The sequence below is a fragment of the Myotis yumanensis genome, unplaced genomic scaffold (genome assembly GCF_028538775.1).
Source record: "Myotis yumanensis isolate MYYU_CA2020_CCGP unplaced genomic scaffold, mMyoYum1.0.hap1 SCAF_2, whole genome shotgun sequence".
NCBI classification, from domain to species: domain Eukaryota; kingdom Metazoa; phylum Chordata; class Mammalia; order Chiroptera; family Vespertilionidae; genus Myotis; species Myotis yumanensis.
Genome location: NW_027223753.1, coordinates 101,781,944 through 101,794,582, shown reverse-complemented (window position 1 = coordinate 101,794,582; position 12,639 = coordinate 101,781,944). Strand labels below are relative to the sequence as shown.

The following is a 12,639-nucleotide window of genomic DNA, read 5'->3' as shown; positions in this document are numbered from 1 at the left end:
GCCACACGTTAACCTTGATGCTAGGGCCACCTCTGGGATTTTCATTCCCAATCCTTGAAGTGCCCAGGACGGACCCACAGGTGCCCCAGATGGTCCACACAGCTGCAGAAAAGGCTAGGCCAGTGCTTCTGGAACTTTCCTGGGCACCTGGTCCCTGGCTGGTCAAGGCAGAATGTATGAACATCTGCAGAAGTGGCCACCCAGGGCTGCAGGCCCAGCTCCACAAAGAACACTTGCTGATTCACTGGCACACCTTGATTGGGCTCCTGCTGTCCCAGAGGCACAAAGAAGGCTAATGGCCCTGAGTCTAGGAGATAATCTTAGATAGGGTGACAGAGGCTGAACCTGGCAGCTGAAACAATGATCACAGCACATGGAGGGCACATGAGGGAGGAGACCCCAAGGACGCTGAGGACTGGAAGCTCTATGACCTGGGTCTTGACTCTCAGGCAGGAGCAAACGCAGGCTCCAGGGCCCACATTGATACCTAGAGCTCCCTCCTCCCCCCCACACACACACTGGTCCCCCTATGGCTTCTGGGGACCAGTGCCAGGTAAGGATAGAGAGGGTAAGGGCACAGGTCTGATCAGCCCTCAGAGAACTCATGGTCTGGTGGTGAAGGGGGGGCTGCCAAAAAAACCCATCATTCATTTAGTCATTTGCTAGTGACTCTTCTGGGACAAGCACAGGGCCAGGCACTGAGAATATAGACATAAAAGATAGTGCTAGCCTGAAGGGGCTGACCAGGCAGGTGGGGCAACATTTATAAATGCATTCTCCATACCAATTATACCCTGTTCCCTGAGGACACAAGAATGGCATAGGTGAGAGGAATGGAGGATGGATGAACAAAGGTAAGTGAATGATGGATACGTGAAAGATTTGGGGGTGGTGAATACATGAGCAGATGGACGGACAGACAGACAATAAGACAGATGGAAAGACCCATGGACAGACAGACGGATGGGTGGATGGACAGACAGATGGGTAGGTGAACAGGTGGATAAGTAAATGAATTGTGAGTGCATGGGTAGACAAACAGGTAAGCAGATGGGTGGGGGAGATGAATGGATGGATGAGTGGATGTGAGAATGGATAGATGAGGGATGGTAGAGGAATGGTATAGTGGGTGGAGATATGGATGGTGAAATAGACCAGAGAATGGGTGGGAGATAGGTGAGATGATGGATGGATAAAAGCGTGGATGAGAATGGAAGGTGATAGGTAGTAGGTAGTTGGTAGTTCAGTGGGTGAAGTGATTGGTACTTGGAAAACTGAATGAAATCACCATCTTGGAAATGACAGGCCTCAGTCCATTCTTAGCAGCCACTGAGGAACTATGTGGTGCAGAACTTGTGCCCCACGCTACAATGGCCGTGGACCCAGAGTCTCCATAGAAGGCCAGGGTCACCCAGCCTTGGCTAGAAGCCCCAAAAGCTCTCTCCCCCTCACCCAACCATCCTATAGACCCTGGCTCAGGGTGAGGCAATACCCACCTCTCTGTGGTGCAGACTCAGGCTCCGGAGCCTGGCGGACCTCAGGCACGATAAGGGGGTCTTCACCCTCACAGCAGGAAAGCATGACGTGGTTGCAGGGGTAGCCCAGGTTGGGGTTGGACTCACATGACTGGCCCTCAGCCCGCACACGGAGCCCCAGGCCACAGCAGTCACAGCATTGCTGGAGGGAGACATGCAGTTACTGCTACAGCCTGGACCCCAGAGCCCACCTGCCTTCCCCTGGGTCTCTGAGCCCCTATGAGGCTCACTGAGAGCCCCATGGAAGCATCCTGGGTCAGGCTCAGCAGAGGAGCTAATAAATGAGAGTGAACTAAGCTTGTCTTGTTTCTTCGGTCCACTATGTGCTCTCCATTCCCCATGTCTGGCTCAGAGTAGGGCTAATGCAAGTCTTGAAATAATCAATCAATGGCCTCTATGAAAAGAACTGCAAATTAGCCCGTCACATCCACTCCTCACACCCTGTTTTTGCTAGCAACTGATTCTAGGAGACCACTGGGTAGCGCTTTCAGGAAAGCTTGAACTGGGGCTGACTCAACTTGAAAGCCCATCCTTTTCACATGCCCCTTCCTCCTTTTTGGAACAAATATGGTGGCTGGAGTTCTAACAACCATCTTGGGACATGAAGTGACTGTCGAGATGGAAGGGAAAGCTAAAGATGACTGAGTAGAAAAACAGAATCCAGAGTTCCTGAAGACACTGTGTAGCTACACCCCTGTCCGGGACTGCTCACCTCTCAAAAAATCTTCAATTGTTTAAACTACTGTGGTTGACTGATAGTCCCAATCATGTCCTCTTCCCTGTGTCCATTGTCTTGCAATGATAGTGCAGTTCCTCCGATCAAAAGGGAGACTATTTTCTAACCTCTTGGTTGCACCTCACGACTTGCTTTGGCCAATACGATGAGATAGAAGTGACAATATACCAGTTTTGAGCTTCTGCCTCAAAAGGCCTTGCACACTTCTATTCCCTGTGTTGGAACCCTGGCCGCCACTAACTGAACAAGCCAAGGCTAGTCTGCTACAAGTTGTGAGACCACATAGAGTAGGGAAAAGTCATCCCAGCTGCAGCCATCCTAAATCATAAAGTGCCAGTAGAGCCATCAGCTGGCAGCAGACACATAAGTGAGCTCAGCTAAGATCAGCTGACCATGGCCCAGGTCAGCAAAACTACCTCATGAGATGAGCCAATCATGAATCACTTGGTTCAGGATTGTTTGTTACACAGCAATAGCTTGTACTCCAGACCTGCATCACCCAATAGTGGCCACTTCCACTTAGTCAAGACCCACCATGTACTTAATAAATACTCAGTATGTCTTACCTCTGATGCTCACAACCACCCCATAAGACATACATTATTATCCCCATTTTGTAGATGGACAAGCTGAGGCTCAAAAAAGGCTGGTTCAGGGTCAAACATACAGACAAAAATGGGATTCAAAACTTTCCTGTCACCAAAGTCCTTTCCCTAATATCAATTGTTTTTAGGAAAAATCAACCCACCATCATAAAAATTAAAGTCCAAATCAATTCCCAAATGTCACCCTCCTCCAAATGTCCCTATTATTCATCCAAGCATGTGACCCCTCTTCAACTCCTTACACTCTCTCCTAAACATCCCTTTTGGTGACGCTCCTGACACTGTCCACTGCCCTAGTCTGCCCCGTCCTCTGCTGCACAACCAGCCAGGTGTTGGCCCCCAGTGTCTGCTTTCCCTTTTTCCCAATTTTCAGTGGAGCATGCGACCTCTCCAGAATAAAGACTACATTTCTTAGCCACCCTTCAGCTAGGTGTGACCACTGGCCTAAGTTCTAGCTAATGTGCTGTTAGTGGAAGTACTGTCTGTCCTCAAAGGAGGGGCTCTTCTCACACCTGTGTCCACAGCAGCATTGGTCACACAGCCAAGAGGTAGAAACAACCCAATGTCCATCAAAAGATGAATGGATGAACAAAATGTGCTCTATACATGTAATGGAATAGTATTCAACTCCAAAAGAAAAGACATCCTGACACCTGCAACACCATAAGTGAACCTGGAGGACACTGTGCTCAGTGAAATAAGCCAATCACACAGGACAAAGACTGTGATTCCATACATATGAGGTCCCTAGAGTAGTCAGTCATAGAGACAGAAAGTAGAAGCGTGGTTGCAGGGGCTGGAGGGAAAGGGTACGGGGGTGAGTGTTACACAGGACAGGGTTTCAGTTTGGGAATATGAAAGAATTCTGGAGATGGATGGTGGTGATGGTTGTACAACACTGTGAGTGTATTTAATGCCACTGAACTATACACCAAAAAGTAATTAAGATGGTCAATTTTACATTCTGTATATTTGGCACAATGAAAAATAATTTAAAGAGGGGCTCTTTCCCCATCCTTCCAGCCTGCTGCCTGGAGCTCAAGCAGCCATTCTGGACCAGGAGGCAGCATATTCCAGTTGGCTGGACAACAAGACCGAACAAACCTGTGTCCCTGAAGACCACAGAGCCACTCATTCTGTTAGTTTTGGCCTGGCTGCCTGCAACCACCAGCATATGACAGAATAAGCAATGTTTAGGGAGGTTTCCATTACTTGCAGCCAAACTGATGTCTCGTCCCTAAACCTGCCACCTGAGGCCAACGTGAGCCCTAGCACACTAATTGGTCTTCTGTAAATCCCTCTCAGGGCCCTGCATACCTTCAGCCTGGAGCCCAAAATATCTCACAACAGTAGTTACTGTCCTTCATGTAAGAGTCAGAGGACTCCTGGTAGCCCCCGCCCCCCCGCCCCGCTCCTGTACCTCTTTGCCACAGGCTCTTGCCTCTGCACCTTGGCTTACACTGTTCCCTCTTCTAGAAGTGCCCTCCTCTTCTCTCTGCTCCATGACTGCCTGGAGAGGTTTGATTCCATCCTGATCACACTGTCCATGGAGAAGAACCCCCTCAGTCCCCACAACTGCAGAAGGGACCCAGATAATGTCCTTCGAAACTCTCCGTGTCTCCCACCTCACTGAGAGCAAACCACCATCCTTATAATGCTGGACAGGGTCTGCCCCATCACTTCTCTGGCCTCAGCTCCTACTACTCCCTCCTCACTCACTGCACTCCAGCCACACAGGCCTCTTTGCTGCTCCTCACACATGCCAAGCATATACTTGCCTCAGGACTTTTGCACTTGCAGTTCCTTCTGCCTAGAATAGGAGTGGGGAACCTTTTTTTTCTGCCAAGGGACATCAGATATTTATAACATCATTTGAAAGCCATACAAAATTATCAACTTAAAAATTAGCCTGCTATATTTGGTCAAAACATTTAATTAACTCATCCCTAATGCCTTGGCAGGGCCAGACCAAAAGATTTTTGTGGGCCTTATACGGTCCCCGGGCCAGATGTTCTGCACCCCAGGCCTAGAAGATACTTCCCATATAGAAGTCCACACAGCTCACCCCTCTCCTCCTGCAGGGTTTTGCTCAAACATCCCCTTCTCAGTGCGGCCATCTCCAGAACCAATGAAACTCCAGAACCTCCCAATCTCTGACATAGCTTGTCCCTATCCTCTCTTCAGTTTTTCCTCCCTGGCACCATCACCTTCTAATATACTGAACATTAACATACTCACCTTGATCTCCATCTGTCTCCCTGACTAGAAGGAAAACCCAGAGAGAGCAAGGATCTTTGTGTTACTCGTTTCTGCATCCCTCATGCCTAAAATAGGGCCTGGCATACACTGGTGTTCAGTAAATATTTTGTGAATTAGTAGGTCAATATAATAACTGCTGATGTTCTCTATGCAGATGAAGAGACCCTTGACCCATGTGAGAGGGTCACCCTCACTGTGGAGTCCCACAGGGGAACCCAAACCCCAGTCCTCAAAGACTCTCAGGCCACGAAGGCTGCAGTCGGACTTGCCTTATACAAGGAGATGCCACAGGTGTCACTGTCCTCAAGCCCACAGGCCTCGCCCTCCTTGGCCCCCACAACACCGGCCATGCAGCTCTTCTCCTTCAGGTAGGATGCACAGCAGTGCTTCTGAGCTGTCCTGCAATAGAAGTGCCCTCAGCCCGACCTGAGCACCCACCCCATCCTCCCAGGGAAAGAAATTGAGGCTCAGAGAAGGGAAGCTCATATGAGCAGGGCAGTGCTGATGGCAGATGCATTGGCAAGGCCAGCACATCCCCCTCAGAGTCACATGGGTTTGTTTCTCCTTAACCAAGAAGACTTTAGCCTGGGCCCCACCGGTGTCCTGACCAATGAGAAAGGGGAATTAGCACTCCAAACTCCACATGGGGCCGAGAAAGACAGGAAGACCCAATCCTGGTTGGCATGGAGGAGCGTAGCCTACAGGGTTCCTGGTCAAGCCTCCCAATCTCAGTAGGGCTGCCCTGGGACAGAGGCAGCTGATGAGCCAGCAGCATGAGGGCAGAGCCAGGACACAGAGGCAGGGGTTGTGGGAAAGCAGGGTTCAGCTCCGCTTGAGGAAGAGCATGTCCCAGGGAGGGCTATCCAGTGATAACCAGCTGGCCATGAAGCAGTGAGTTTCCCATCACAATAGGAATGTAAGCATGCACTATTTATAAGGGCCACTCAGCTCAAAACTCCAGGACTGTGACTGGCGCATGCTCTAACTCCTAAATAGCCCCAAATTGGTGGGACAACAGAGGAAAAGGAAAGGGACATGGTTAGCATTTAAATGTTTCTAAAGGAGGTATGGTGAGCTGGACATTAGGAAACAGGAGGTCTACTCCTGGCCCTGCTCCCAATGAGTTGTATGGCTTTGGGTGAATCACATTACTTCTCTAAACCTTGTCTTCCTTTGTCTGGAAAAATGAGTAGGTTGGAAAAGATGGTGTCTCTAGAAAAAAGAAATAGTGAGTGGCTGATCAACACGTCTTCCAGGCCTGGCACAAGGCTGGCCTGGGTGTAAATGATGCCTTTGCTGAGATACCAGAGACAGAAGAAACAATCAGCACAGGCAGTAGAAGAGGATGGTGAAAGGCCACCCTTTTAGAGACTCCAGGGTAGCAAAGCGGGGAGAGAAAGAGGACTGAGCTCCCCAGCTCAAAGCTGAGCGAGTATAACCTGTGTGGGTGGAGCCCTGCCCAGCAGTTAGAGAAGCACACAATTACTCCTGGGTGCCAATGGTCCTTTAATACTTGTTCCAAACGGTACACTCCTGATTATGTGCATCAGGCCCACTGTGAATTTATGTGGCTAGTTTACTTTGGGGTCCAGTCTTGGGCTCTCTGCACCTGCAGAAAGCCTCACCAACTGGGCCACAGCTGCCGTATCCAATCACCCGTGAGCACCTGGAAGGAGGTGAATCATGTGCTCACCTTGCACTGTCAGGGCCCACAGTCCAAGGCAAGCAGGGATCTGGAGAAGGTGAATGGGCAACTCTGCCTGCCCCAGGTTACCCGCCCTACCTGCAGACATCACCCTCAGCGCCACTCTCAGGGACTTCCAGGCACTCGTCATTGTCGATGGCCCACTGCTGTCCAGCTGCGCAGCAAGTCTCGATCAGGTCCTTTGTGGAGACTGTGGGTGGCAACACGGGCAGAGTCACCACCCTACTGGAGGCATATAATTCCAAAGTATCTAGGGTCAACCAATATAGCAGATGCTGCCGGTACCTGTCCACACCCCCTTTACTGGGTAGGTAACTCACCCTCTGCATGTTGGCTGTCAGCACACAACTGCAAGCTCCTCTGGAGAAATGCCTGGGAGGTTAAGTTGGCCCCACAGAAGTGGGGACTGGGAGGAGACCAGCCAGTCAGTGAGTATCATGGGAGCACAAAGGCAACAGCCCTGTGGGGCCACTCACACTTGAGCTCCCTGTGGGATCAGGAGCACTGTCCAGCTCCTTCCCTGAACCTCCCCGAACCAGCACGTGCACAAGGACCCCAACTCAGGCTCTGCTTCTAAGGAGCCTGACCTAAGTCACCAATCCAGGACAAGGCATAAGAAAGCAACAGCAGCAGCAAGGAAAGTTTACAACTCAGCTAAGAAGTTAACAGAGAGAATCCCAGTGACTGGGGGGGATGGGAGGAGTCGAGGGCAGGGAGAATGTCTTAACTCAAAAGCACAGACCATACACTAATGGATGAATCTGACCACCTCAAAACTAAAATTCTCCATATAACAAACCTCCATGAACAAATATAATAGATTGCTGACAACTTAGGAGACATTTTTGGAATGTCTACAACTGACAAAGAACTGCTACTGAAAAAATATAATAACATTGTGAAAATTAACAAGAAAAAACAACCCCAACATAAAATATCTTTTAAACTGAAAAAAATCAGAACAAGTAGTCAATGTGCACTGAGGTGGCAGTGGGCACTGGCAGCCAGTCTGGATGGAGACCTGGACGACTCTCACAATGAAATGTGCACATCACCTAGGGCCTGGTGGCTCCACCCTGGGTGTGCACTCCAGGGGGTCCTCGCCAGGCCCAGCATGCAGCCAGCACAAGGCTGTGCACTGCAGTGTCTCTGTGGACGGGACTTGGAAGAAGTCTGAAGTTCGCACTGGAGGAGTGGGGGAAGAGAACTAGAGACATCTCCGTGTAGGACTCTACCTATCAGATACAACAGATTAGATGCCCACGTGACAATGTGCAGGTAAATGCATGCACGCACAGCAATATGGAGCAGTAGGGAACAGAACACTGAGGGGAACAGGAAATACCAAGTGAGATTCATTACACAGATTTAAAATATTGCACAAAAATAACAATACATGTTTCACAGGAACACATAAAAGAAAAAAAACTCACAAATTAAACAGAAGAGAACTGATGGGGCGGAAGGATGGCAATAGGAAAAGGGAATAAAATCTAATCTAATAAAAGAGAAACATGGTAATTAGCGTACGACCACTACCCTTCCCATTGGCTAATCAGGGCAATATGCAAATTAACTGCCAGCCAAGATGGCGGCCGGCAGCCAGGCAGCTGGAAACGAACATGAGGCTTGCTTGCTTCAGTGACAGAGGACTCCAACGTTGCCTGCCTGCCTTGCTGGCCTCTGAGCTTGCAGTTTGAAACATTGTAACAAATATAGAAGCTAAACAAAACCCCAGAAACCAGCTTTCAGCTGGCCGGGATCTCAGAGCTAGAGTTATACATTGTTTCGACTATAGAATGCAAACAAACCAGATACCTGCTTTCAGCAGCGGAAGCCTCAGAGCTAGAGCCAGAGCTAAAGCTGGCCCAGAATAAAAAAAAAAAAAGAAAAAAAGGAGCGGTTGGGAGCTTCAGTCAACCACCAGCCTGAAAGCAGCCCTCAGCCCCTCACCCAGACTGGCCAGGCACCCCAGTGGGGACCCCCACCCTGAAGGGTGTGTGACCAGCTGCAAACAGCCATCATCCCCTCATCCAGGCTGGCCAGGCACCCCAATGGGGACCCCCACCCTGATCCAGGACACCCTTCAGGGCAAACCAGCCAGCCCCCAGGCCTCTATCCTATATAGTAAAAGGGTAATATGCTTCCCAGCACTGGGATCAGCGGAGCCACGAGGCCTCCTGGCACCGGATCAGCATGACAGGGGGCAGCGCCCAAACCCCCTGATCGCCCTGCGGCTCTGTGTGTGACAGGGGGCGGGGCCACAACCTCCCTATCCGCCCTGCTCTGTTCGTGACAGGGGAAGGCGCCCCAACCCCCTGATCAGCCCTGCTCTGTGTGTGACAGGGTGTGGCGCCCCAACCCCCCCCCCCCCCCACACACACACAGGCCCTGCTCTGTGTGTGACAAGGTAGAGCCATAACCTCCCCATCGGCCCTGCCCTGAGTCTGAGAGTGGCGGCGCCCCAACCCCCTGATTGGCCCTACTCTGTGCGTGATAGGGGGTAGCGCCGCAACCTCCCCATCGACCCTGCCTTGAGTGTGACAGGGGGCAGTGCCCCAACCCCCCAATTGGCCCTACCCTGAGCGTGACTGAGGGTGGCATCCCAACCTCCCGATCCGCCCTGCTCTGTGCATGACAGGGGGCGGCGCCCAACTCCCCAATTGGCCCTGCTCTGAGCCCGACCAGGGGCTGCACCTAGGGATTGGGTGTGCCCTCTGCCACCTGGGAGCAGGCCTAAGCCAGCAGGTCGTTATCTCCCGAGGGGTCCCAGACTGCGAGAGGGCACAGGCCGGGCTGAGGGACCGCCCCCCCCCCCCCCCGAGTGCATAAATTTTTGTGCACCGGGCCTCTAGTACATAATAAAGCAAGAAAGAATCTTACAAAGGTGATAAGGTATAAGGTGCTAGAAAATGAGGAATACAACTGACCCAACTATTTCCCTCTGAGATCTGAAAATAAATGACATTCAAAAATGAAGCTCATCTAGAATAGCTACATATATCTGCAGGGACAGCAGAGTATAATGGAATAACTTTGAGCCTGGATCCGCATCTTAGTGCTACCGTGTATAGCTGTTCCTCCTCCCTAAAGACTCAGTGTCCTTCTCTTAGCGAGGACCTGATGGCTGAACAGCTGCTGAAACCTACAAGGCCCTCTAAATATCCTGGAGCAACTCCAGAACCTGGCAAGGCAAAGGAACAAATGCACCCAGGGTTGCTAGCAGTCTACACAGTTCTAGGAGCAGAGTGAGAGCTCACTAGAATCATCAGCTCTATCTGCTAAATGGGCATTTCAAGTCCTTGAACTTTTCTGAGTTTCCATTATCTCTGTAACACAGAAAATAAACTTCAGCAACACCTTGAGAGCACCAGAAGGAATGAGAAGAATTTGGATCACTGGTATCTACCAGAAACAAGTCATAAGCATCACAGTCAGCACACACTGAAGTAAAAAATGTGACAAAAATGCCTACTGACACTGCTACTATTTACCAGTTTCCTAGAAATGCTAGCAAATGCAATAAAACAAGACTTTAATAAAGAGGCAGTAAAAATATTAGAAAGAGATGACAATCATTAGATGTAGATGCTATGAGTTCACCTTCCTAGAAAATCCAAGTGAATCAAAATTAACACAATATGAAAATGAATACTAATTTTTCATCATTATTATTACTATTATGTGACCAAAAATAAAATCAACATATTCAAATGAGTAGCTTTCCTACACACCAGCAGCAATTAAATAGAAAAGATAGTAGAGGAGACTTGACTTGGGGTGGTGAATACACAATATAATATGCATATGATGTATTATAGAATTGTACACCTGAAACCTATATTATATAATTTTAATAAACAATGTCACCCCAATAAACTCAATTTTAAAAAGTGAATATGAAATAATCCCATTCAAAACAGAAACAATGCTAGAAATAAATCTATAGCAAACATGCTACATCTACATGAAGAAAAAAGTTGTCTAATAGGTATAACAGTATATATTATTAAAAACATATATTGCCGTAGCCAGTTTCGCTCAGTGGATGGAGCGCCGGCCTGCGGACTGGGGGGTCCCAGGTTCGATTCCGGTCAAGGGCATGTACCTTGGTTGCGGGCACATCCCCAGTAGGAGGTGTGCAGGAGGCAGCTGATCGATGTTTCTCTCTCATCACTGTTTCTAACTCTCTATCTCTCTCCCTTCCTCTCTGTAGAAAACCAGTAAAATATATTTAAATATATATATATATATTATGTTCTGGATGAGAGGATTCAATACCTTAAAATTCTCCTCCATTTATATTTTCAATGCAATCCAAAGTCCCAACATTATTTTGTCATAAAATTTGTCAAGCTGATCCTAAAATTCATCCAAAAAAGAAAAATTCTCAACTGGTTTGCCCAAGACCCCCTGAGAGCTAAGCCTCGCCCCCCAGCGCAGCCCTGTCTCCTCTCCACAAGGAGATGAAAGAAACTATCCTGAATCAGGAGAAGCTCGCCAAACCACAGGCACAAGTGCGCGATGATGGTAAAGGAACACTCCTAGGAAGAAGGCAGTTCACAGAACAGCTACAGCAGACATAAAAGCTTCAGTTCTCCTTAAAGAAGTTAGGGGTAAACAATATCTCTGGTATTGAAGAGGTTAATATGTTCAAAAACCGGAACAATGTTCCCTTTAACAGCCCTAAAGTTCAGGCATCTCAGCCACAACCACTTTCACTGTTACTGGCTGTGTGGAGACAAGGCAGCTGACAGGTGCTAGGACCCAGCATCTCAGACCAGCATGGGACAAGTCTAACTAGTTTAAGGAGACTGGTGAAGCTCTGCCCAAATAATCTGTGGGTGGAAAAGCACCACTTGCTACCGGAGAGGATGGTGATGATGACGATGAAGTTCAAGATCTTGAGGAGATTTTTGATGAGGCTGCTAAGAATAAAGCAAACTGAATACAGTCAACTTCTGAAGAAGATTACCTTGAAGAAGTTACTGGGAGCTGCTATTTTATATTGACTGCTTGTTCACATTTTGCATATGGATCTGATAAAATCTAGATCTCTAATATTTTTAAGCCCCTTAGATACTGCAGCTCTTTTCAGTTTTGCTTATACACAAATCACTCTGTAGCTAATTAAGCTGAAGAAGCCTGGGAATAGAGATTGAAACAAAGGTTAAAAAAAAACACCCAAAAAAGTTTCTGAACAGAAGGATATACTTTAAAATTCTAATAATTAAAACAAAAAGTGCTCAAAAGTAACTAATCATCAGAGAGACGCAAATTAAAACAACGAGTTATCATCTCACACTTGTCAGAATGGCTACCATCAATAAATCAACATACAAGTGCTGGCAAGAATGTGGAGAAAAGGAAACCCTAGTACACTGCTGGTGGGAATGCAGATTGGTGCAGCCATTATGAAAAACAGTATGGAGTTTCCTCAAAAAAATTAAAAATGGAACTGACATTGGACCCAGTGACTTCACTTCTAGGAATATATCCTAAGAAACCTGAAATACCAATCAGAAAGAATGTATGCACCCTTATGCTCATAGCAGCACAATTTACAATAGCTAAGATCAGTAGATGAGTGGATCATGTAGGGACCTGGAGAGTACTATGCTAAGCGAAACAAGCTAGTCAGAAAAAGACAAGTATCACATGATCTCACTCATATGTGGAATCTAAAGAAATAAGCTGATAAGCAAAATAGATCCAGAGACATAGAAACATGGAACACAATGATGAATCAAAGAGGGAAGGTGAGGGTGGGTGGTGGGTGAGAAGAGATTAACCAAAAAA

The 12,639-nt window shown here is 48.2% G+C and overlaps 1 protein-coding gene and 1 pseudogene across 4 annotated transcripts in view; one reads left to right on the top strand and one right to left on the bottom strand.

Moving 5' to 3' along the window:
* The window catches only part of FBLN2 (fibulin 2), a 111,108-nt gene that overhangs the window by 33,577 nt on the left and 64,892 nt on the right, over positions 1–12,639 (bottom strand). For all 4 annotated transcript variants that reach the window (XM_070405890.1, XM_070405892.1, XM_070405891.1 and 1 more), the window contains exons 3-5: positions 6,919–7,030; positions 5,405–5,534; positions 1,497–1,677 (exon numbers count right to left, since the gene is read on the bottom strand). In XM_070405890.1, coding sequence (XP_070261991.1) covers positions 1,497–1,677; positions 5,405–5,534; positions 6,919–7,030 — 423 coding nt within the window. The remainder of the gene's footprint in view (positions 1–1,496; positions 1,678–5,404; positions 5,535–6,918; positions 7,031–12,639) is intronic.
* Positions 11,307–11,788, top strand: LOC139002008 (transcription factor BTF3 pseudogene; annotated as a pseudogene).